Raw genomic sequence first — 24,147 nt, forward strand, 5'->3', positions numbered from 1 at the left:
ACAAAGGACGTGCGCGAAGAATTTATCTCGATTTTTTCACGTTCTACCAACTGGACCATTTATTGGAACTATTGCAAACTAGTTTGCCTTTTGCTGTCTAAATTATCGATGGTATTATGAAACAATGGTGTCGACTCAGACTCAATAGATTTACAATGATGGATAGTGCTCGAAGCGATAGCTGTCAAAGTTTCAACACAGTGACAAGTCTAAGACTAATAAGTATGAGTTTTAGTTGATACATATCGTTGTAACTTGCAAGGAAAGATCAACTGTGTCTATTTCATAGATTTCGTGACGATGAAAAAAATAATAACAACGAAATTATTTTAATACCTACCGAAATTTTTTCATCGATATTTATTAAAACATAAATTCCTGAAATTCTTCGGACACGCAAAGATGCGATGGAGCGTCTATCCAGGGCACAGATTATATAACACTTTCAGTAGTTAATCAAGGCCATATTGAAGGCAAGCGGTCACGTGTTTAATCAAATACCAGATGGCTCGATCTCATTTAAAGTGCTACACAGTGTCCAGCTAAGGATAGAATGCTCAAGAAAAGCCATAGACTGGAGAGTCCTCGCAAGAGCAACATTCCAGAAAAGACCCACCTATAATAACGACCATTCTGTCAAGAGTGAATGACTAATAAGAAGAGAATGTAGCATACCACAGCATACCATCAGCTATTAGACATACTACTGGAGCTAACCTTCCTTATACCGTCTATAAGGACGATAATAAAACGCTTAAAAACAAACAAATTTTAAAATCAGAACCAATCAATCAGAACCAATCAGAATAACTTAAGTACCATTGCAAATAACAAAGAAATAGTTAAGTATATATTTACCACAATGCAGACAAGATAATAACATAAATAAGCAAGGAACCTGTTTGACATAACGTGTTTAAGTTGGAATATATGCGGGACAGGTTCTTGAAGTTAACTTAGAAAGTCAGATTTCATTTCATTGTCTGAATAGCCAAAACGAAACGGATCTTAACACCACTTCTCTTTTATGCACTATAATATAAATATTATACAAAATAATAGTGACCCGTTCGGGCTTCGCTCGTTTAAAACTAATAAATTATACTTACGCCTAAATCTTCCTCTTGATTTACTCAATCTACTTATTAAAAAAAGAGAAGATCTAAACACACATAGGGACCGAGAGACAGCGTTTTTTACTGTATATAGTGATGACAGTGATGTACTTGGGATCATGGATGTATGCGTCGTCGTCGTCAATTTGTTTCCCAAGACAAATCAAATTGGCTGGCCTGACCTGATTATAGTACGGTAGAGCTTGCTTAGCCATAGTATTATGGCTATGCAAGCATACTTGGCGAATACTTGGAATTTTAGAACGGTGATACTAAGTAGATAAGCCTGCTTTTGCCTAGGCCTAGTTAATGACTACCTGTCTGGATAACTTAGTATCATAGTTAAGTTTAACCATAAAGACACAGTTAACCATATAACTGCTTTCATCGTAAGATTTGATCATCGCACATTCTTGCTATTCATAAACTTCGAAGTCTTTTTTTTCTTTTTATTATGCCGCCGGAGAGTTGCTACGACTGGCTACCCTATGGATGCCAGAAGGGCAACGGCACAGAGGGAAATCTCGAAAGTTATGTCGATATTGATGGGTTCCTGCGGGGGTGGCAACATGCAGCCCTCGACAGGGATTTATGGAAGAAGGAAGGGGAGGCCTTTTCCCAGCAGTGGGACACGTCGACAGGGTAGATAAAAAGAAAATAGAACAATCTGTGAGCGTGCTCCTAATGGCTGGACACAAATATTAATTTAGTACCATACGTCTAGATACACAGATGCGATGGGGCGCTGCACTTGTAGTGTGTTGTAGTAAAAATATAACTAATAAAATCTACTTACTTGTAGAATCGTCTCTTCCATATAACGATAATTTATATAACGAGTGATATAAGCATCAACATCTACCCGATGTACAGCTTTCCATAGATAATGAAAGAAAGTTAAGTATTATGCACTTGGCGACAGATTTTGCATGACCAAACCCAATCAATTTTCAGTCTTATTACAAAGGTATAAGAAAGAATTCGCCGTTTGTTGTATTTTCTCTGGATTAGCGTAAAATCGGCTCGTACGTGAAGAATGGAGTCAGTATAGGTTATGTTCATGACCGTTGCAAGCGATTGTTATATTAGCTTTCACAACATTATCCAGAAAATTGGAAAACTAGACCAAGACAAGACAATTTTATTAAATTATTATAACTTTTATTTTTCTCTCGTCATAACATTTTATTATTTTTGTTTCAGAAAAGCACTAGCTATCTGTTTTAGCGGTAGTTGAATGCGGTGTGAATTTGTTGCAAGGTAAGTGTTTATAAAATCAATCTAGGTTATACCAATCTTGTGTATTATTAAAAATAAATAATTTAGGTAAGTTTAAGTCGGTAATAACACTTTTCAAAAAGCTTCATATATTTAAATCAAGCCGAATTAACCACAGAAAAAATCAAGTATTACCTAATTTGACGAGGTCAATATCAGAAAAGCGGTACTTAATAACGCTTTCTAAATATATCACCAGCATCAACAATTTTACTATGTCTTTCTTGAGTAATCGATGATACTAATCGATTGATCATTAACGCATTTTTAGTAACATTACAAATATGAGAATATTAGATGGAACACGTATTGCGGATAGCAGAGCCTGCCCTTTGCTTATTAAAACATAATTCCTATGTCAAATAGTATAGTACCAATACTTAAATAATTTCTATCGCTACAATAATCTCAGAACCTATAATTATATCCATAATACGCGATCCATTATCTAATGTGAATGTGAGAATGTAATGTTACTCGAATTGCGGTAATGATCAATCGATTAGTATCATCGATTCGTTGGAGCGAATCAACGATGTTAATGCGCGTGGAATTTAATTATATGCGCTAGAAATAAATGTAGTTGACCACTCTTTTAACTAACAAAATAATTTATTTTTTGAGTCAATTTATTTAAATTTACTCGAATGATAATTATTGACAAACACAACAGACTATTATTCAGAAAACAAACATTGGTATTTTTTCATCGATAACCTTTGAAAAGAACTAATCCTTATCCCAACATTGTTGTGTGCGAGTTTTGGAAACTTTTGTCACTATCGAGACTAAACAGAGAAGCTCGTTGCATAAAAAAGTTCATTTTTGTTAGTTCATATTTTTGTTTGAGTAATACAGAATAGACGAACTGTAATGATGTAATAAGGATGGCAAGATCACCTGTCTCTATATAGCTTTCTATTATATTAATGGTTCCTGAATTCTTGATACGTCGTTTCGTCTCAAAATATTTAGGGCAAATACATACATGGATTAAAAATGCAAATCGAAACAATTATAGCTAGTTACTGTGGCCGAAAGCGGCCACGGACATGTTAATATAATAGTCATTATCCTTACTAATCTAATAATCTCTAATATATGACATAGATAAAACATTAATTTCATCAATTTATTCGTAAGTTGGTCGAATGCGTGCTCTTGGCTATTAAGGAAGCGGCGTTGATCAATGTCGGAAATCCATGAAAGTAAATTGCATTAAAATGTACATTCCTGGCAGTATTTACTTAATCCAAAAGTGAGGAAACAATTGCAACAGTAATGTTGAATACGCTGCATGAATTAATTGTTGGAGTTAGACCCTAATTATATTTTAATAATATTTCAACACTTCTTCCTTTTGCAATCGTCCAGCTAAATTAGAAACGCTTACAATGATAACATTGAAAATTGACAATCGAAAAAGAAATTGACAATCGAAAAAGAAATTGACAATCGAAAAAGAAATTGACAATCGAAAAATAGGTAGAATCTTCAACACATTTAACGCATGTCAAGTAAGTATTATGTGTACGAAATACCAAAAATACAAATCTAAATCTTTTCTTTTAATAACACAGAGGTCCATCTTTTGCAATGACTATGGGTATATCTGTTGTTAACTGTACAAATCTTCACAATGATCATTCAAAAAACGCGATCGCTATCTAAAACAAGAAGAATTGCAACCGTTCCAGCATAATAATGCTTACTCAGCCTTGTCAAGTCAGTCTGTCTGTTCGGAGAGGCAAAAACTGGCTGACCCAGTATTTGGTTTGGGCGTGCGGTACTTTGAGTAACAGGTATGATAGGCCCTGTGTGAGTCGTCATTGATAAATATGGACTAAAATGCACGTATATCTTTGCATTTTGTATGTACGAAAAGCATGGAAATGTATTTCTGAAAATAAAAAATATTTTTTCAGAAATATATGACTTATCGCCTTAGCCACGAAATATAAAAAGTCAACAGCGTAAATAAATGCAAAAGCATGGAAATGAGTTCGTACAGAAATATAGAATAATCTATTTTTACGCAGTTTTTCGGTTTACCACAAGCTTGATCTTTTTTAATGTGGCTACCAAACTGTGACCATGGATAACGTTTCGGCCCACTTAAATGTGTGAAATTTACATTCTTTGGTTAAATATTTAATAACCACAATAAGATTAAATGTATAATTAACCGATTGCGTTTTTACTCGTAAATAATGTGTAACTATAAATATAAATGTGAAGGCTTTTATTAATGTTTCATTGAAATAATGACCCTTTAAAACACTAATTTCTTTGACACACTTGAACTTCAATAAATAGGGTGATGTTGGTCGTTTATTGCATCAATTTTAGTTGTAGTTTAACAACTAGTTTCAATAAGAACTAATTTTCTGTTTATCTTGTTTAATAACCATAGACAAAGTAACAAATAAGTTTCAATTAGAACTTTTATTTAATAACCATAGACAAAGTAACAAAAAAACGACGTCTTTCCAACAAAATCTAAATCTACTTGCACCGGAATCTCTACAACATTATTTAAAATTTAAATAGAGCCGAGTGCATGTCAAACCTTGTATGGACATTTATGCCGCCGTATTAGCGGTTCTTTTGCAATAAATGCGCAGTTTGATGCTGTGGAATCATAAGCGTCGTTTCCCTGCTCACGTCCGGCTAGCTAGCTATAACGACATTCCCGGTGCGTGAACAATATTTTAGTTTGCGCAATCACGACTCAGTTTGGAGCACGCGGTAAGATGAAGCGGACAGAATAGGAGTTTCGGTGAAAGAAATCTGTGAATTAAACCATAGTCAACTCGGTTGATTCGCCTCTAGTAGTAGTAACCAATAAAAAGATAAATAATTTTATTTCAGGTAAAAACTTTTACAACAATCTGAATAATAGTAATGTTAAGAATTTGGTCTATGAACCTAACATTTAAATAGTAGTATTTTGAGGTTAAGGTGACATTATAATAAACATTTTTATACGGACTGGTGTCTTTTCTGCACTCAGCCCAAAAGCTAATAGAATAGATTTAATAGAAAAATATTAGGCATTTGAAGGCATCAATCTTATCTAATACTCATACTTCAAAAAATGCTCAGATCAGAGAGACATCATATTAAGGACATAAAAAATAAGCACATAACTTTAATATCATCCAGAAGCAATAGGTACATTATGTAAGCAAGGTAGAAACTAATATATTTTATGCTAAAATAATGAACTATAGGCAGTAGCTGAAATCATTATAAGGCTTACCTGCATAATTTTAAAGACATGAGTTTTTGAAAATGTTTAGAAGTGAGTGGTATTCATTAGGTGACACTCCGCTAGACTTTGTTTACTTGACTATTAGACGTTGAGCAAAGAATAAACATCTCCTTTACATAATTACTAACTTGTAAACAATGGTGCAAGTACAGAAAGTGAAAACGTAGACCCAGTCAAGATCGTGACTAAGCCAAGGAAATATGTGTGGGCGAGATGGTTTCATCTTTTTACATATTTCTAAATAAATTTCGCTGATTCTGAAGCAACTTTTACGTCCCACTTTAAGGAAACAGATTTCATAGAATTTTTCGCTCCCGCCATATAGTCCGACTTCCTTTATCCGACAGATCAGACGATATGATTTTATTTTTCTAAATTCTCGAAATGCAAAAAAAAGTTTGGTAAATTTAATGTAAGTACTAACAAAGAGTTCTTTGCAGCTCTCATCTCCTGGATCTCCTGATTGATTTAATTTGTTTTTTTTTTTACTACTTATATAATATATAAAGAATAGACTATATAATACAACCTGTTTAGGATGATAATATTTTGTTTCTCTAAGAAATTTTTGTAAGTCCCTATTTTTTTTTTACTAAATACATAATATGTATCATTGTATTTAGCTAAATAAATAAATAAAATTATTACCAGTGCCAGGATGTTTGGTGACTTGGTCACCTTACATACCTCCGTGACATGATATCACCAATTCCTCTTATTTTCGAATGGAAGATTTGAGTCTCAACTGTTATTGCTAGAAAGAAATACTATAACTGATATTGCTAGAAAGAAATAATATAATAATAAAATAGCAAATTTCAGGTAACTAAGACCGAATAAATATGTAATGTACATGTCAGTCACTCCTGGCTAAACTAAGGTCTTCAGATATATAAACATCTATTGGATAATACAACGGAAAATAAAGTATTTCCAATAAGTTATAATTTTTTTATTTCGTTTTTATTATTTATTATTATTTTTTTTTATTTTTTTTTTTTATTTAGTTGCTGAGAGAGGTTGCCAAGAGTTAGCAAAAATATAGGCACGAATAAAACAAATACAACAATGAGATACATCCGAATGTTGAGTCATTCATTTTGCGAAAATTTCAATTTGAAAACAACAACAACACGCTAACATTAGCGTAAGAGAGAGTGCCCTAAAATAAATTGTGAGTGATAAAAAACACGTGCCACTATCAATGATGCCACTAGCAATAACTATAACCGATGATGAATGAGAAATCATGACTGTTCCTGATGATGATGATGATGATTCTGACCACAAAAGAAACAAAAGGGAAATATTCCCACCTGTGATTGGTGTTGTAAATTAAATTATATGTCCGGTGGGCGGTAAACAATGAGCCAAGACATCAGTCATCGCATATAATGATTTGTCGAAGGTTGTTAGATTTGCTGACGATATTAATACTCCCGAGCCTTGACACGAATTGTAGAAAAGGAAATACTAAATTTGGTTTTGATAGCTGGTTGTCGTAATTTTATCCAACAAACAGGGAAATACGATTTAAATTGATGGCTATTGAAATGTTTCTTGGTATTGAGATATAAAATCTAAAAATCTATTATCTTTTCTTATCTTTCTATTTCTCAAAATGTATTTCACGGTCTTTATCGTGTCCACACTAACTTTATTTCATCTAACTCAAATGATTTCTTGTCAATAATTTTCTAATTAATCTTATTAGTATTAATATTATTGAAAGCACGTAGTAACGTGTAAATTACATAGACATTCAATACATAACTCAAAATATTTCGCAAATGACCATACATATTGATTGCTGCAAACATTTACATTAACATCAACTTGAAAGACAGATATTTCCTTACAGTTAAGTAGAAAATCGCAAGAAATGACTACAATTCCGTGTCTGAATGATGTAGTTTTAATTTCCTATAATTTTCCAACTGGCCAATACACGACAAAATTGGATAGTTACAAAGAAATTATTGTTTTTCTATCATTGTCATATTGTTCTCATATATCTAATTCGATTCTTTATATTTGTTAGATTCGTCAACATTTCTACTTACTTAATTTAGGCAATATTTGTAGGCAATTATCATATTTATGAAAACATAACTGAACTTGCTGTTCATCTGATGAAAAGTAAGTACAATGTTAGCTAAATCGCTACACGTTTACCATAAATATACACCCATTTTCTTGGCAGGAAAAACTATATACCTACGTTTAAGATGAGAACTGGCTAGCACACGAGGTAAAAACAACGCAAAAAAAAATACATTGTGGCACTGCACGTGCGTGTTATCAGAGCGATTGTGAGCGGTTCCTAAGAAATTAGCGTAACGGTTCTTATAACCTAACCTTTGCTGAGTGGGTTATGTTTACGCTCTTCTGCGGTTGATACGCTTCGACGCAACGACAAAGATTACATATATTACTTTCCGCTGTGTCACGATGTCGAAAATGGACATAATTTTTTTAAACTTTGAATACAAATAAGTATATATAATAAAAATATTACTTTACTGAAAATTGATTACGTACCATAATGAAGTATTTTCCCCTTTAGTTGAAATTGTTCAGCTGTCCTTAGTAAACCTTAGTAAAATATTGCTTGGCCCAAAATGATTTAACGCACAACGAATCAATTTATGAAAAATACAAAATATATTGTTCTTTTACTGTAGCTGGCTATTGCAATTTGTAAATAAAGATTAGCGAATCATTCGCTATAATTTACTTGACATAGAAAACCCACGTATTAATTTCGTACAATATCAACACCTACAAAGACCGTTCAGAAAGATAATAAAAGAATTGTATTTTGAGCATTGCGATTGGCAATTTTTTTTTTGACGACTCCGTCTCCTAAGAACTGCTAGCAATATATTTTGCCCTAAGATAGGAAGTTCGGGGTTAGTTCGAAAAATTTCATAATCACAGCCGAATTTTCAAAATTAATATGTTACAAACAACACACATTACAAACAACGGGAAAATAAGAGATGATATAGAGAAATTCACGATAACCTACTGAACTAATTTGTATACACAAATACATAAATCATCGTTAATGTAATTACATTTCCTTAGATTCGCTTCAACGCCTGAGATACAGCTGTTTCAATGAATGAATGGAATTACCATGTTAATTAACTGTGATTTAATAGATTGAACAGATACGAGTAGATGTATTTTTTCCCCCTAGACATCTTTTGATTAGTTACTGCTGCTTTAATATTTTTAATAATGCTGCATGTGCTTTGTGTAATAGTTTCTTATTAATCTAAAATAATACATTTTTAAAATATGTTTTACCTAAATATTAACTTAATTTATAATATTTAGCAAACTTTAACTTTGAATTAAATTATTTGGTCACCCCTCGGCTCATTTCTGTGTAAAGCACAAGTTTTGAATAAACAGCAGATAAAAATAAATAAATAAAAAAGGAGGATAAAGAGAGTACGTATGCTTTTTGCCATTTAAAATAGGAATATTCGGTCAAAATATTATCAAATCGATCAACAATTAATCATGACTACATTTTGCTCAACTCTGTTCTCTGGCAAACTGAGGAGGCTGTACAAAACCAAGAGTACATGTTCAGTTGAATCGAAAGTTCCTGCTAAACGTATACAACTTTATCTCGCGTTGTGGACATTTTGTTGTAGAAAGCGGGATGTAAGAGCTTGTTTATTTATTGTTGCATTTGTGTTGAAATGTTATTCGCAATGTAACAGTTACAGGTAGGTAGATATACTTTAATGATATAATGATGTTGAAAATGTTTTTTGTACATACTTACTACCTACATGACGTCAACATACATATGAAAAAAATTTAGTGCCTTTGATCTAAGTCTAGCCTGATGAGAAGCAAAGATGTCTAGTGAAGCAAAAATTCAAATCAAGCTCAAAAATTACTCTTATTGTTATTTTAAAAGCTTTTCCAAATTATAGAAACTTGAAACAAAGACTAATTTATAGATAAAAATAATTTATAGATATTTAAAAAGATTTTCCAAATTATAGAAACTTGAAACAAAGACTAATTTATAGAATTCTTTCAAAGAAATTCTCACAATGGTCGTGTCGTGTGTTATCTAAAAGAGACTTCAGAGGTCCATTTAGCAATTGGCCAAGGGTACAATAGCCGGGCGACGACCGGGTCATCGGCCCCGGGCGCCGGCTCGCATGCCTCAGGGTAAAAATAGCCCTGAGCTTAGCCACTTACGTACTTATGTGCACCTGCACACTTATGTGGACTTGCAGTATATACACTAGATGTTGCCCTGGGCTTCGCTCCCGTGGGAATTTTGAGATAAAATGTAGCCTATAGCAATCTTGAATAATGTAGGTGAAAGAATTTTTGAAATCGGTTCGGTAGTTTCGGAGATTATTCGCCTCAAACATCCAACGGCTACCTCTTTATAATAATAGCATAGATATACCTACTTTAAATAATATTTGACTATCTTCGCACGTGTGTAATATTATGCATGTTATATACCTATACACGATCCTATTAAATCACTCTATCTATTTGAAGAAACCCATATCTTACTAGGTACTCAACCAATCTTCTTGAAATTTTGCATACATATAGTTTGAAGTACGGAGAAGGACATAGGTTACCTTTCATCCCGGAAAAAATAACTACTCCCGTGGGAAATCACGCGGGGGAAGCCGCGGTCAAAAGCTTGTGTTTCTATACAGAGGATTAACAAAAAATAATAAACCGGAATAAAATAAAATATTTTATCACGACTATTTATAAATCGTTTAGCGTTCTACAAGGTTTAGCTTGTTAACAGCTGGATGGAAGTGCTAAAATTCTGTTTGGAGGATATGTATGACACGCACAACACGACGCGATTTAACTACTCGATGAATTAGTATAGTAAATTACCAATTGTACGATAAATTGTACATAGGTATTGGAAAAATTGGTATCAGTTGTAATGGTACAAGTGTTCCAGCGAGTAAATAACTATTTGAATGATTTGAAATTCAAATTCAAATCATTTATTCAGAAATTAGACATTCACAGGCATTTTTTATTTATAGTTATTTCTCACATGCTACAAACTAATGGCATTTCGGAACGACCACTGCTGAGAAGAAATGCCGAAAGAAACTCATTTGAACAGTGTTGGTCCCTATCATGCCAGATCAGCTTACCGTTATTGTTTCTTACAATGTTTTTTTTTCTAATAATATATAAAAGTACATAATGTACATAGTCAAAAGGTATATCAAAACAGGTTATGATTGTGATCCGAGTGCTGATTATAATATTATATATATATATATATATATATATATATATATATATATATATATATATATATATATATATATATATATATATATATATATATATATATATATATATATATATATATATATCGATGTGAAACACATGAAAATATATGAGAAACGAGATGATCAGTTCCCTCTGGCAGCACCCGTTCACGAGTTGACGCATGGGACAGCCATCGCGTAGTTCAACCATAATAGAGGGAACCTCACGACCCGGCCCACGACGCCACCACCAGATTGACCATTTGAATGAGCATGACACACTCGATTCCCATGACTTCATAATTACAAATATTATTCGTCGAAATAGAAGTATAATTCAGAGACTTGAAGATCACAAATCACGTACATGTTTTACAAATAAAATTTAAATGTATATATGAATTATTATAACAAAAATAAAAATTATGAATAAAATAATAAAAAACAGTAAAATAAAAATTAGGAGATCATGTGTGGAGTGGCAAAGTTGTCGGGAGGATCCAAGCGTTTTTATCAGTCAAATAGGCGTTAATTGTGTAATACGCTTTATACATTAATTTTTTCTTAACATAAGTTTTAAAATTTTTCATTGGCAGATTAATAGCCTCTGCAGGGAGTTTATTGAATAATTTTACACTTTGACCCACGAAAGACCGCCGAACCTTTTTAAGCCTGAATCTATTCATACAAAGTTTGTGCTTATTTCTAGTGTTTACACTATTTACTTCGTTTAATTTTTTATATAAATGTAAATTTGATTTGACAAAAATAAGCACTAAGTTTTTTGGCCGTGATTTGTTTATGCTCATCTAATATAATTATTCATCATCCAATGGAATTCTCGACACAAGATTTTATTATTGTCAGAGAGATCGAATTGCGTTCAATGTGTGAGAAAAAAATCAAGTCAGTGCGTGGAAATTCCTCAACTGCTGTTGAGGAGTTTCCAAGACTGAAGTCGTTCCTTCATCGTAATACTTCATAATCGTCCAAACTAAACGTATGTATAAAATTTCAGCGATTCGGTTGAAGATATCTGCTTAAAGTCCCAGTTAAATGCGTGAAAGGCCTATTATTGCGTGACAGACCTCGATACACATCTATTATGAGTAAAAATGACAAGGTGGCTATTCTCCTAAGATTAATGGTAGCTATGAAAAGTCCATTACGTTCCGATAATGATACGAGATGAGCATTAAAAATAATGAGACCGCAATCAGCAATGGTGATTGAACACGGCCGTTTATAGCTTTGTTATTGGTTTGATCAGCGGTTTTAACTATCATGATTAATATTTTTTTTGTATATTTTGTGGGTTGTTTCTTTTGGTTTTCTAACTAAGCTTTTAGTAAGAGTACATGAGGTCCGAGATTCGAGGCGTCAAAGCCACGAATGCAACCGTGAACACGCATATATTACAAAGAGAGTTCAAGGAATTTCATCGAAATTCTTTCACTCATTTTTGAAACTTAAATCAAAACTAAATGTTATTTGCGCTACCAGTAAATCCAACTTGTGTAGAAATTTCGGGCTAAAGTTAACGTAACCCCGTAGGAAATAGCCTAGATTATATTAAATATTTGTACAATGTTTCAACGAAATCAGTCCAGTCGATTTATTTTACTAAACTAATTTTTAAATATTCTACTAGACAAATTTTTCATTATATCGCCGACCATCATCGCTTAACTTGCTGATAAATCTTTTTCCCAGTCAACAGCCGATTCACCTCGTACTTGTAAAACACCATGACCTTCTTAATACTCTATACCTTAGGCCATTCATGTAGGCACATCACGACAATCTCGTGTAGGCACTGCAAGCCATCAATTAGCATACAAAGCCTGCATCGCCCACCGCTCGCACCACGACCACGATTCATGTCAGACTCACTTGACTGGAATTTCAATCGATCCATCCTAATATTGGCTTTAAATCTTGAGGATATAAAGCGGTGGTGGCCCAGTGGTTAAGACCATCAGCCTGTGATCGGCAGAAAGTATCCTATGTAATGACATTAGAGCTGAAGAATGCTTCAGCTTTAAATCCACACTAAAAATAATCACGTAACAGAATAAGGACTTATATACTTATAATATAAGTATGGACATAGATAGTCTCTCTCTCATCTGAGCATTATCCCGGTTACTTCCTCAGCCTGTGAGTGTCGGTACTCAGGGTCCGCTTCCCTACATACATTTTCTTCTGCACTTCGCACGGTCGTCGGCATCCTTCAATACTAAAAAAGAATGAACTTCTACTTTCACTTAATTGCAAAACCTAATAATGTCCAGCCAACCTCATAACTCAATTAAACAAATGCTCGGTGACACATGTTTGGCAACAATGAGATGGTGCGATTGTCCTGCATTGACTGTCGCGTTTGCGTCCGGCACGTGACGTAACATGGCGGTCTCTGCAGCATCCGACTAGACCAATGTCGATTATAGCGTGGTAAAATGTCTCGTTCAACTGGGGTCAATGGTGGTTTATAATAATGCATACTAATATTGTAAATACGAAAGTCTGTCTTTCACGCTTTCATACAATAAGGTGGAGCCTAGGAAAAAATGCTAATAACCTCTGGATTCGTTTTAAAGTGGCGATCCATTCTTCTTTTACTTCATAAAATTTTAATTTAAGAACATTGTTCTTTTCGATGACTATCCTAATCCAAACTATTATAAATGCGAAAGTAAGTTTGTTACCTCTTCACGCTCTATCTACTTAAGCAATCTTCTTGAAATTTCGCATATATATAATTAAGAGTATGGAGAAGGACATAGTCTGGTATCTTTCATCCCTGAAAAATAACTGCTTCCGTGAAAATGATCTATATCTCCCTATCTTCAGCTATTCTTTCGACACTCTTTTATGACGTGACTCTTGGTCTTCTCCATTATCAGTCTGTATGAGCTACTTGGCTTTCTCTTCTCGCGCCTATTTACGTACATGTTTGATGATTTACTAATAAGTTTATCTATAAAACCAAGCAAATGTCTCTAGTTTACATTGCAATAAACTGAAACCGGTAGTCTCACTATTGCGTCAATTAAACGCGTGGTTTATTGTCTTTGTGCTCCTGGAAGCCGCTGGTAGACCCTCACCTCAATAAACCAGCTCGGCGGGTTTGTCTCGCATGCATTAATGTCGTAATCACGCAATTATCGAATACATTACGACTTTGTCATTTCGTTACTGCTAATTAATTTAATATACTTACTTCTAAGCCTACTATTAAAAGCTGAGAATATAATCATGAACCCGTGTATTTGCATGCATGTATGGGTACACACATATATACGCATTCATATACGTGCAGCAGTATAAATATAGTAAGAAAAAAATTTGACTTCAAATTTTGTAAACATCTTCTATTTATATGCTGTACATGTAAGCGATTGTGAATGAATAATTAAATAAAAATATTAGTTATCATTACAATCCAGGCGAACGGTTGGTAAATTTAGTGTTATACGTTTCCTTCCTGCTACTAAATACAACTTTTTGCTTGTTGAATACGAAATAACAATGCAAAATACACATGTGATGCTGTTATTCTGTCACCCACGTAGACTTGAACTAGACCTAACTCCAGCAAGCGTGCGACCGTGGGACGATTGTATCAACTTCCGAGATCGCATGCCAGGCATTCTCAGCGCGTCAGTGTGTCAGGCGGCGAACATTTCCCTACATTTAATAGCTCATTCGTAATTTTAATGAGTTCTTTGTTGCTAATAAATGCGTAATGTTGCATTGTATTATTTGAATGAAAACCGTTATGGGCGCAAGGGTACTGACTGTATGATATATGATGCTAGACGTTTTGTAAGAACTGTTACAGTTAGGTATGCATGTAATTATCGTACATACAGTGCACTGATTACTTATTTTCAACAAACGTCTGATCATTTTAAAATTCTCAATATTCTAAAAATTACAATTGTGATTTCAAATTTTTCTAAGTACTGTTTCTGTTCTAATCTACATTTTTATGAAACAAATGTTTCTCACTAACCACCATTCATCTTCATTACTGCCATGTATGTACGATGAATTATTACCTAGTAATGGTTACATAGTAAAGTACGGAAATATTGCGTGAACTGAAAAATATTACAGCGCGCATAATTCTTCTTTGTTATGTTATTTAGTGGTGCAAGTTGCTAAAATACTGCCTTAGCTATATGAATAAACCAACATTTTCTATTGTTACAGATGAACAAGGAGCTCACATACTGAATCATGATGTGCCGGTTGGAAAAGATGACTTTCCTAGTCGTGGGATGACACAGGTAACAAATAGTTGTTTATTTACAAGTTATAATCGACATATCCTATTATAAATGCGAAAGTAAGTTTAGTTTGTCACCTCTACACGTTTTATCTTCTCAACCAATCTTCTTGAAATTTGCATAAGCAGTTTGGAGTACGGAGGACATTTATGGTACCTTTCATTCAGAAAAAATAACTGCTCCCGTGGGAAATTCACGCGAGCCTCGGGCAAAAGCTAGCTATTATATATATATAATTAGACATATGTTTTCTTTCGCGTTCCAGGATCCTGTCAAGTATAGCCAGTAACAATGTCGCAGTCGCTAGGCCTGGGCGGGGAGCGGCGGTACTCCGTGCCCTCCAACCCCCTCATGCACGACCCTCGCGGCATGCACTCCGAGGATCTCCATGCCTGGTCTATTTACAGGTAAATTTTACCTTCTTTTACCAATTTTACACATTATACGTACCCTCAGCTATGTTCCCTAATAGTTTCGACATTGGCTCTGTTATTCATAAAAAAAGTTAGTATGTTTTGTCTCTTTTTGTCAATAGCAAATGTTATAAAGTGCGATAGTGACAAATCATATTTTAGCTTAAAGAATGCTTCCTTAACTTTTTTGTGAATAACGGGGTAGGGCTTTCAAGAAAAGAGTGTGTTTCTAAAAAAATCGACAACGCACCGTTGTTGCCAGAGTCCTGCCTGTGGTGTTCACATTCTGAAAGACTACTTAGCAAATGTTGTCCATTTCCAAGTGGTTGTTCGTTCATTCATGCGCATGCCCTAAAAACTTTTTCGAGGACCTTCACGCGTGGCGTACACTGACGTCATGTGTGTCACTGTGATCTCATGCCTGTGCAAATTGACACAGTCGACAGTGTTAAACAAAGCTCCAGTGAAAATATTTGTGTAGTGCTGTGAAATAGTTGACGCAATAAATAAAGATGATAAATTAAACCAAATATCTGTACTTAATATACTAGTGTGATGTGTTAGGTAAATAATGTGCTGGGTTGTCTGTAATAACTTTATTGCACTAAAAATAAATACATAACGACCTAAATAAATTTGACGACCACGGTGGCGCAGCCTCTGAACCGAGAGGTCCCGGATTCGATCCCCGTTCGGGTCATGATGGAAAATGATATTTTTCTGATTGGCCCGGGTCTTGGATGTTTATCTATATATGTATTTGTTATACAATATAGTATCGTTGAGTTAGTATCCCATAACAAAAGTCTCCAACTTACTTTGGGGCTAGCTCAATCTGTATGATTTGTCCTAATATATTTAGTATTTATTTATTTATTACATAAATTAAATTTGATACAAGAAAGATACATGTACAACGGCGGACTTATCCCATGTAAGGATCTCTTACAGTCAACCGTAGAGGTAGCAGGCTAGTTGGTTGGCAAGCTGGTTGGTTTGTTAACACAGCTTATGCTTGCTTGCGTGCGAGTATATGTGAAATTGATTTTATTTTTTATATTAGTCATCTTTCTATCGAGATCAAAAATAGCTGTTTAGTGGCTTCCTTGTTCAATCAAATTACCTAGTTACCTAAGGTGCCTGGGGTTCGATCGAATTTATATATAAAGTATATAAATTTAAATGTTCTCAATATTTTTATAAGATTTTAAACAGATTCACAATCGAAAAAGTACCTACGATTAATCGATGCGATGAATTGAACTTTTTCGATTATAATTTTCTACGAATGGAGAAACGAAGTTAAAATCTTCAAAAAATATTAGAGTAAACTGATGATTTTTTCAGACAAAATCTGAACTCTGACTTCACGGACAGCGCGCTGGGTAGCACCGACAAGAGCCCGCTCCCATACGGAAACTTTCAGCTGCGGGACACCACTGTGCAGTCCATACTGTCCCATCCGAGATATGGACCCAAGTAAGTGCAATTACGCACGTCCTATATCTAGATCAGAGGAACTTGCGTAAACTGACAAATCACAACAATTCGACAGCGCCAACAAATTAATATATCGCGGCGTTCGCTTCCAATAGGTACGATCACGTCCGATTCTTAGCAATTTTTCATAATTGTTCTCAGTATCATTTTCTATCAGATTTTCCGCTCTTAATTTTACTATCGTTATTTTCCAGCCAAATTATCAGTGTTAAATACGCCAATTTGATGCTTTTCTGTCAATAGACTATCAAACTATCATACTATCAAATAATAGTGTACGGTAACAAACCGTACATTATTTATGGTTCTACGAGCCGGATGACAATTCTAACTTTAAGCCTTTGGTGCCTGTAGTGTGTGTAGTCATTGCGCAGCAAGGGTTGTATAAAAATGCTTAATATAAATCTCATCTATGATGTCCACCCTTCGGAATGGTACAAATGATAATATCATCAAAATAAAGTTATCATTTATTTCCAGATCAGCTCTGGGGTCGAACATGTACACCTACTTGAAGTTTGGGCTGCCGCGCGTCTTCCCACCGAATCACAACGGCTCCCAGCGATCCGGCACGCCCAAGCCGAAAAACTCCATCGGCAGTGGCATGAAACCGGCGCCTAGGTAATATATTATAATTTATTTTAAATTTCTTCATAATTTGTTAGTAACTATAGTTCCTGAATAGCCAGTGCTAGTAAACGTACAATAAAACAAAAACTGTCAACTGTCAAATAATTATGTCCATTAGAAAAATAAGTATATATTCACTGGTGTGGTCCAATTCAAAGGAGCCTAAAAGTTATTTACGGGTGCCTGAATATTATTGCAGGATACATAGACAAAGCAGAGGCGTGCGCGAAACTTCATCCGGGTACGACAGTTCAGACAACGAGACCACCACAAACTATAAACACAGTCGCAAGTACCGCTCCGACCCTGACTTCAGGATGCAGAACCTACACACTTCCTATCAGGTACTATCTCCCCGTTCCTAGTAGGTTTATTGAGATATTTATCTTTTACATTAATCATTTTCAATTAAAACTGGCCTTCATTAAGAATTTCATCATCTCCCATCATGTTATGGATTAACGGGATTTAATATTCCTCTTGATAGTCACAGTCTCCTTCTTCATCTTTTCGTTTGCCTAAGAAAACAACGGACGACATTATTTTTATGGAATTGTGGTACGCAGCCAGCGTAGACGCATGGTTACAATTCAGGACAAATAAAAGCATTCATTATCACCTCAGCCATAAGAAGTCCACACCTAATCGATTGAAAGCAGCTCGCGTTCAGCGTCTTCCTTATAGTATTAGTATGTATTTCCCCAGGCCAGTACAGGAGTGCCCCTCGTAGCGATGCAGCAGGCTGGCATCCGCGGAGAGTGGACGAGTAGTCGTCACAAGTCAGTCAGTGAGGCCAACCTTCTGGGCATCGACGCCAGACCCCGCCATTACAACAGGAGAAGTAGTGTCGCCGACTTCGTGCCTGATAATGATCATCACAGGTGAGCAAGACACATATTGTTTATACTACTGAGTTGGCAAACAGGCATGCGTCTACCTGATGGGAAGTGGTCACCGGAAGTGGTCACCGTAGTAAAGGGACGCTTGGAGCCTGGACCAGTTTTGAACAGCGACGATCACTTTTGCACAGACGCCACAGAAGGGAGCGGAGCTTATTTCATTTTTCGTGCATCCATTGTTAGGTTTGTTAGGTACTACATTAGGGGAGCGAGCAACGGTACGGAGTTTACCATGCTTTCCACCCCGCATATCGTCACAGAATTTTTGTTAGAGAAATAGCAATAGGGTATCTCGTTCTCTGTTTTACTGGCCCATAGAAAGTTGCCTCTTTCTGTGACAATTCTACCAGTGCTTTATTCACTAATGCCTTGTTCCAGTTATTTAATGCCATCGTCCCACCTCGGCGGCCGCATGTCGAAAGCCGGTAGCCATCTGTCGGCGCCGCAGTCCAGGAAGCACTCCACGCTCAGGCCGGGAGACCACTTGGACGGATACACACATTCAGCGTATATTTATCCTAATTATTATGTAAGTATGGTCATCATCAGTTGGCATAGCTGATAAACGCGCTGGTATTGTTATGCATTGCTTAAACCGGTAAATTACATAGGGAACAAATTCTGGCGATAAATACCTTGAGCTTCGATGATTTATGGCAAGAGAAAGTAACTTGGAAAAGGCTAAGATGAGATGGAGAGAGTAAACATCAAAAAATATTTAAAAAATATTATTAATGAAATTATTTTAGCTCAAAGAATGTTTTAACTATTTTATGAGTAACGGGCAAGTATAAATACTAAAATACTTTTGAGCCAATGGAGGCTTGAAAATGGCAGATTCTGGTGTTAAAATTAAAATATGAGAGGAGACGTCAGACGACCAGATTGTTTCAAGTTCCATTTTCCTGTTCCAGGTAAACAGTTTAGAAATCACATCGCCGGAAAACAAATCGACTCTGTTAGTGTCAGGGCTGAGTTTCGAGGTGAAGTCGGGAGAAATATTAGCAGTTCTAGCAACATCACAACATGAGGCCACCGGACTTTTGGATGTTTTGGCTGGCGTCAGAAAGGTACAGTAGACTAACTATATCATTCCTAGTACTTCTGATGATTTCGTTCTGACGTTTGTCCGTGTAGTAGAAGATTAAGAAGAAGGTGCGAACTGGCAAAAGTTCCCCAACTTGACACCGGCTGAAGGCTCAGTGTGAAGATGAGTCACTATAACATGTGTTCATAAAGAATTCCTATTTGTCAGAAACTATCCGGCGACATAGTTCTCAACGGTCAGCCAGTGGCGTCCTCCACGCTTCGGAAGGTGGCAGCTTACGTCAGGAAGGACACGTCTTTATGCCCTTCTATGACTGTGGAACACACGCTGCGGTTCCACGCGGCGTTGCGGAGGCCTAGGACTCATCACAGCCAGGTCAAGATGGACGATAGGGATAGAGTGAGTGACCTCTATATTGTTTGTTTAGCTAAAAATGCTATTAAGATAAAAAAAATTGAGAGTCGAGACGGCAAACAATCGTATACCTAAGCATGTGTGACATGTATAACAAATCCATTTAAATCGGTATACCTTCTATATAGGCCCGTATAAGCAGTTCCTTTCATTTTAGAATTTTCAAAAGCAAATTGACCCTAGTCTAGATAGATGAACGCTGAATTACACCATTTACAGAAAATACATAACTTATGTAGCATGATATTCTAAAAATAAAATTGATAACAAAAGAGTAAGTGGAATGAGAAAGTACTCTAATAGTACATTAATAATTGCAGATTAATTTATTGATAGAAGAATTAGGCCTCGAGCAAGTCAGAGACACAATAGTAGGGAGACTGACCCGCTCCGAAGTCAGAAGACTCAACGTAGCCTGCCAATTGTTACTGGACATGGCTGTGCTGATCCTGGACCAACCTACGAAGGAAATGGACATCTTCGACACATTCTTCCTGGTGGAATACCTGAGGAACTGGGCCAGCACTGGGAGAGTGGTTATTATGTCCTTGCATCCACCGACTTACGAAATTTTTGCGATGCTGACGAAGGTGAGATATTTTATTTTCATTCGTCTTTCGAGGCTACCTTAAGAAAAGTAGATATACCTATTATCGACTTATATCGTTGACCAATTTTTTTTATGAATGAATATTTTTTTAAGGTTGTATTAATATCGGCGGGTAGAACAATGTTCAGCGGGTACAGAAGAGACATGTTGCCATATTTCGCGTCAATCGACTATCCTTGTCCAGCATTTAAGAATCCATCAGATTACTACCGTGAGTACAATATAATACTACGCTTATTTTTAGTATTAAAACTACATTACTTTCTTAATTTACTTTACCAACTGTAATCGTCAAAACTACAATTTTCATTAAGACATGCAATGAATCCTTTAACTTCTCATAAATTCAACCTCAAACAAACAAAAAGTCCTTTTGCCAGTAAGTAAATTTAAACCCCGCTGGTTGTTTTTTTCATCTAGTAGGGCAGAATAAATGGTGTACCTACCTACCTATGCATTTTAATATCACTAAATAAGATATAATGTTACAAGTTGCAATTAGAACCGTCGACTCGACGAAGAAGAAGAAGAATATCATCACTGAATGCACACTAAACCAATAGTTAGCTTATAAGAAAATCGGAAGAGGAGTCCCACTTGTTTGCGTATCGACACTCTCCAACAATATCAGGATTAGATCTTCCCGAATTATTTATAGTACTTCCTCTTATGATGAAAATCATGCGCAAAAATAGAAAATATATTTATTTCTCCTTACAGTGGACCTGGTAACGCTGGACGACCTATCAGCGGCGGCCATGTTGGAGTCGTCGGGCCGCATCGAGGCGCTGGCGGGCGTGTTCGCGTCCGCGCACGCGCCGCCCGACGCGCCGCCGCCCGTGCCGCTCCCCGCGCCCGACTCCCTCCACGCGCCGAGCGTGGCCGTACAGGTCTTTGCTCTCGTTGAGTTAGTATCATTTTGTTATTCAAATGCCCACTTTGTACTTACTTTCCTTTTTATTGTCTGTCTCTTTCTTCTAACTCTGTACATATCCTAAACGGTTCAATAAATAATCTCCCACTTTTAAAGAATCGTTATACTTAAATAATAAATACCTATAGTAACACCAGTGTTAATAAAATACACACTCGATAAGAAAGTATTATTTTTTTGGGAGAAAATGTTGCGATTTGATGACGCCGCTGCATCTTACTCATCTTTTTAAACACAATATTCAAGAGAAAACAATATAAAAAATACTGTATATGTAGGTATATATTATGTTAGGTATTAGGTATTTTCGCGGCGATCCTTGATTTGTCACATCCAAAATTCAATGACTTCAACCTATACAAAGCCACCGAGAGAGTGACTATTACTGAACTATTCTTCTGTTTCAGAAAGTGCCTGGTCTTCACACTAATGACAACACTGTCCAACGTGATCACCCGCATCCTCATAGCCGCTATCATGTCCATCGTCACTGGCACAATATTTTGGGATTTACCAGCCACCGATGCTAAGGTATAAGTTCCGTCGTATTCTTCATGGCTGAGAGTCGTGGTCATTAAGTGGAATTAAACACAACGAAGTTCTTTATGTATGTGTAGATCTTTACGTTAATTAAGTAAATTATTTTGTAGTGAGACGCATAAAGTAATCATATTGTCAATGTTGATCTTTTTCTGTTACACCTTGTTTGCTTTACTTTTCAACTCACGTTTCGTGGGTCTGCTAGAAGAAATATCATTTGAAATAAGAAGTACCCTTTGCTATTTACTATCTGTCCTTTTCTTGTACATCTGTGTGGATAAACTTTTAAAAATAAGTAAATGTTTCTGTCACGCAGCTAACCCAAAACGACAGAATAGGCTATCACTACTCGGTGATGTGCTTGACTGTATGGCCTCTACTGCTGTGGCTGAGTGCAAGAGAAGCCAGCTCGATACGGCATCACGTGGAGAGAGACATCGCTGTAGGACTCTATTCGAGGACTGTGTTCATTTTGTTTGATGTAAGTTGTATTTAATTAGTTATTGCAATCTCACATTCAGGCGGGTCGCAAGACAAACTATAGGTAGTGACGTGGGGAATATTTTTTCCCTTCTGCACTAAGACCCAGTATTGTCGCGGGTAATTTATAAGGTCCTTTCTTTATATGAGTTTTGGTCACTTCAATATTTTTTAATTCATTCATTATATCTTCGATAGATACAAGCTGTGTTTTAGCAGCAATTAGACGATTAAAATATTAGATTATCATTGGAAATCAAAACCTTTGGTGTCATTCAGTAACATATCACCTTATCAATAACAGAGTCATTTACTATTTCCATTAAAGATGTAAATCATTCACGCCCTAATATTCATTTATTTCACAATAATTTTACATCTTCCAATACAGGTTATAGTATCGATAGTCTAATATACTATACTATCGACACTATCGATTGGTAACACTAGGGCTATAGTATCTTTGGTGCTGTTGCAGCAATTCGTGGAGCTCTGGTCTGCAGCGTTGACGTGGCTAGCATTTATAGTGCCCAGCTACGCCATGTCGGGTTTGTACGCACAGTCGGCCGCCTCCTTGGATGGATTCTATATTTATATAGGTAAAACTAAACTAAAATATTAAAACGAAACAATCTTAAATCAGCAAGATCGTTATATAAACGAGCAGTCTCAATGTTTACGAATTGGTAAAAAAAGGGCTGCATATGATAGGCTATGAAGGTACCATATAATAGGTGTTAAGACTGGTTTAGCCAGCACACTAGCGCCACCTATTTTATTACTTTCTTACTTATATAATCAATAGCGAAAATTAAAAAAGTAAACCACAGAATATTATGCTACACTTCTTTTTTTTCATAGTTGTCTTCCTTATGACTGAGTCGTTTTAGCGTGTAACGGAATATCTGCGTTCCGTTATCCGCGATATGTTATCTATCTTGGTACTTGGTACTTACATTGACATATATTTTCAGGATATATGCTGCTATACTTAATAAGTATACAAATGTTGTGCCGCGCGACTATATTCGTGGTACCGATGGAGAAGACAGCGTCAATGATATCAGGATTATGTCTCCTACTGAGCACACTTGTGAACGGAGTGATGCTGCACCAGCAAGACTTGCCTTACTACGTCAAGTGGCTGGAGTATGTGTCGCCATCTAGGTGGACGATTGCGGAACTACTGCAGAGGGAGTTGAGTGACACAGCGCTTAAAAACAGTATTAGCAAGGAGATGCGGTGCACTAATAAGCAGGTGAGGTTCAAAACTATAGCGAGGTATATGGCGATAGTAGCGAGTGTTATTTCTACCTGCGTAGGCGCAGAGGGGTGAGGCGGCCCGCGAGCTTAGGAGCAACTGGTTTTAACGCTCGTCGCCGAGGCTGAAGCTGGCCTGCGAAGCCTCCTTTAT

At 35.9% G+C, this 24,147-nt stretch overlaps 1 protein-coding gene across 3 annotated transcripts in view; it reads left to right on the plus strand.

The window, feature by feature from the left end:
• Positions 1 to 24,147, plus strand: part of LOC128670649 (uncharacterized protein) — a 46,445-nt gene that overhangs the window by 20,486 nt on the left and 1,812 nt on the right. For 2 of the 3 annotated variants that reach the window (XM_053746474.1, XM_053746475.2), the window contains exons 2-18: positions 2,319 to 2,375; positions 15,189 to 15,265; positions 15,531 to 15,672; positions 17,026 to 17,157; positions 17,659 to 17,799; positions 18,008 to 18,152; positions 18,514 to 18,689; positions 19,086 to 19,236; positions 19,622 to 19,777; positions 19,963 to 20,154; positions 20,490 to 20,759; positions 20,873 to 20,990; positions 21,500 to 21,686; positions 22,121 to 22,244; positions 22,570 to 22,734; positions 23,212 to 23,332; positions 23,708 to 23,991. In XM_053746474.1, the coding sequence (XP_053602449.1) occupies positions 15,557 to 15,672; positions 17,026 to 17,157; positions 17,659 to 17,799; positions 18,008 to 18,152; positions 18,514 to 18,689; positions 19,086 to 19,236; positions 19,622 to 19,777; positions 19,963 to 20,154; positions 20,490 to 20,759; positions 20,873 to 20,990; positions 21,500 to 21,686; positions 22,121 to 22,244; positions 22,570 to 22,734; positions 23,212 to 23,332; positions 23,708 to 23,991 (2,478 nt within the window). In that variant the 5' untranslated portion in view covers positions 2,319 to 2,375; positions 15,189 to 15,265; positions 15,531 to 15,556. The remainder of the gene's footprint in view (positions 1 to 2,318; positions 2,376 to 15,188; positions 15,266 to 15,530; positions 15,673 to 17,025; positions 17,158 to 17,658; positions 17,800 to 18,007; positions 18,153 to 18,513; positions 18,690 to 19,085; positions 19,237 to 19,621; positions 19,778 to 19,962; positions 20,155 to 20,489; positions 20,760 to 20,872; positions 20,991 to 21,499; positions 21,687 to 22,120; positions 22,245 to 22,569; positions 22,735 to 23,211; positions 23,333 to 23,707; positions 23,992 to 24,147) is intronic. The other variant, XM_053746476.1, reaches the window with a different exon arrangement.

The sequence above is a fragment of the Plodia interpunctella genome, chromosome 6, assembly GCF_027563975.2.
Source record: "Plodia interpunctella isolate USDA-ARS_2022_Savannah chromosome 6, ilPloInte3.2, whole genome shotgun sequence".
In the NCBI taxonomy this organism is placed as follows: domain Eukaryota; kingdom Metazoa; phylum Arthropoda; class Insecta; order Lepidoptera; family Pyralidae; genus Plodia; species Plodia interpunctella.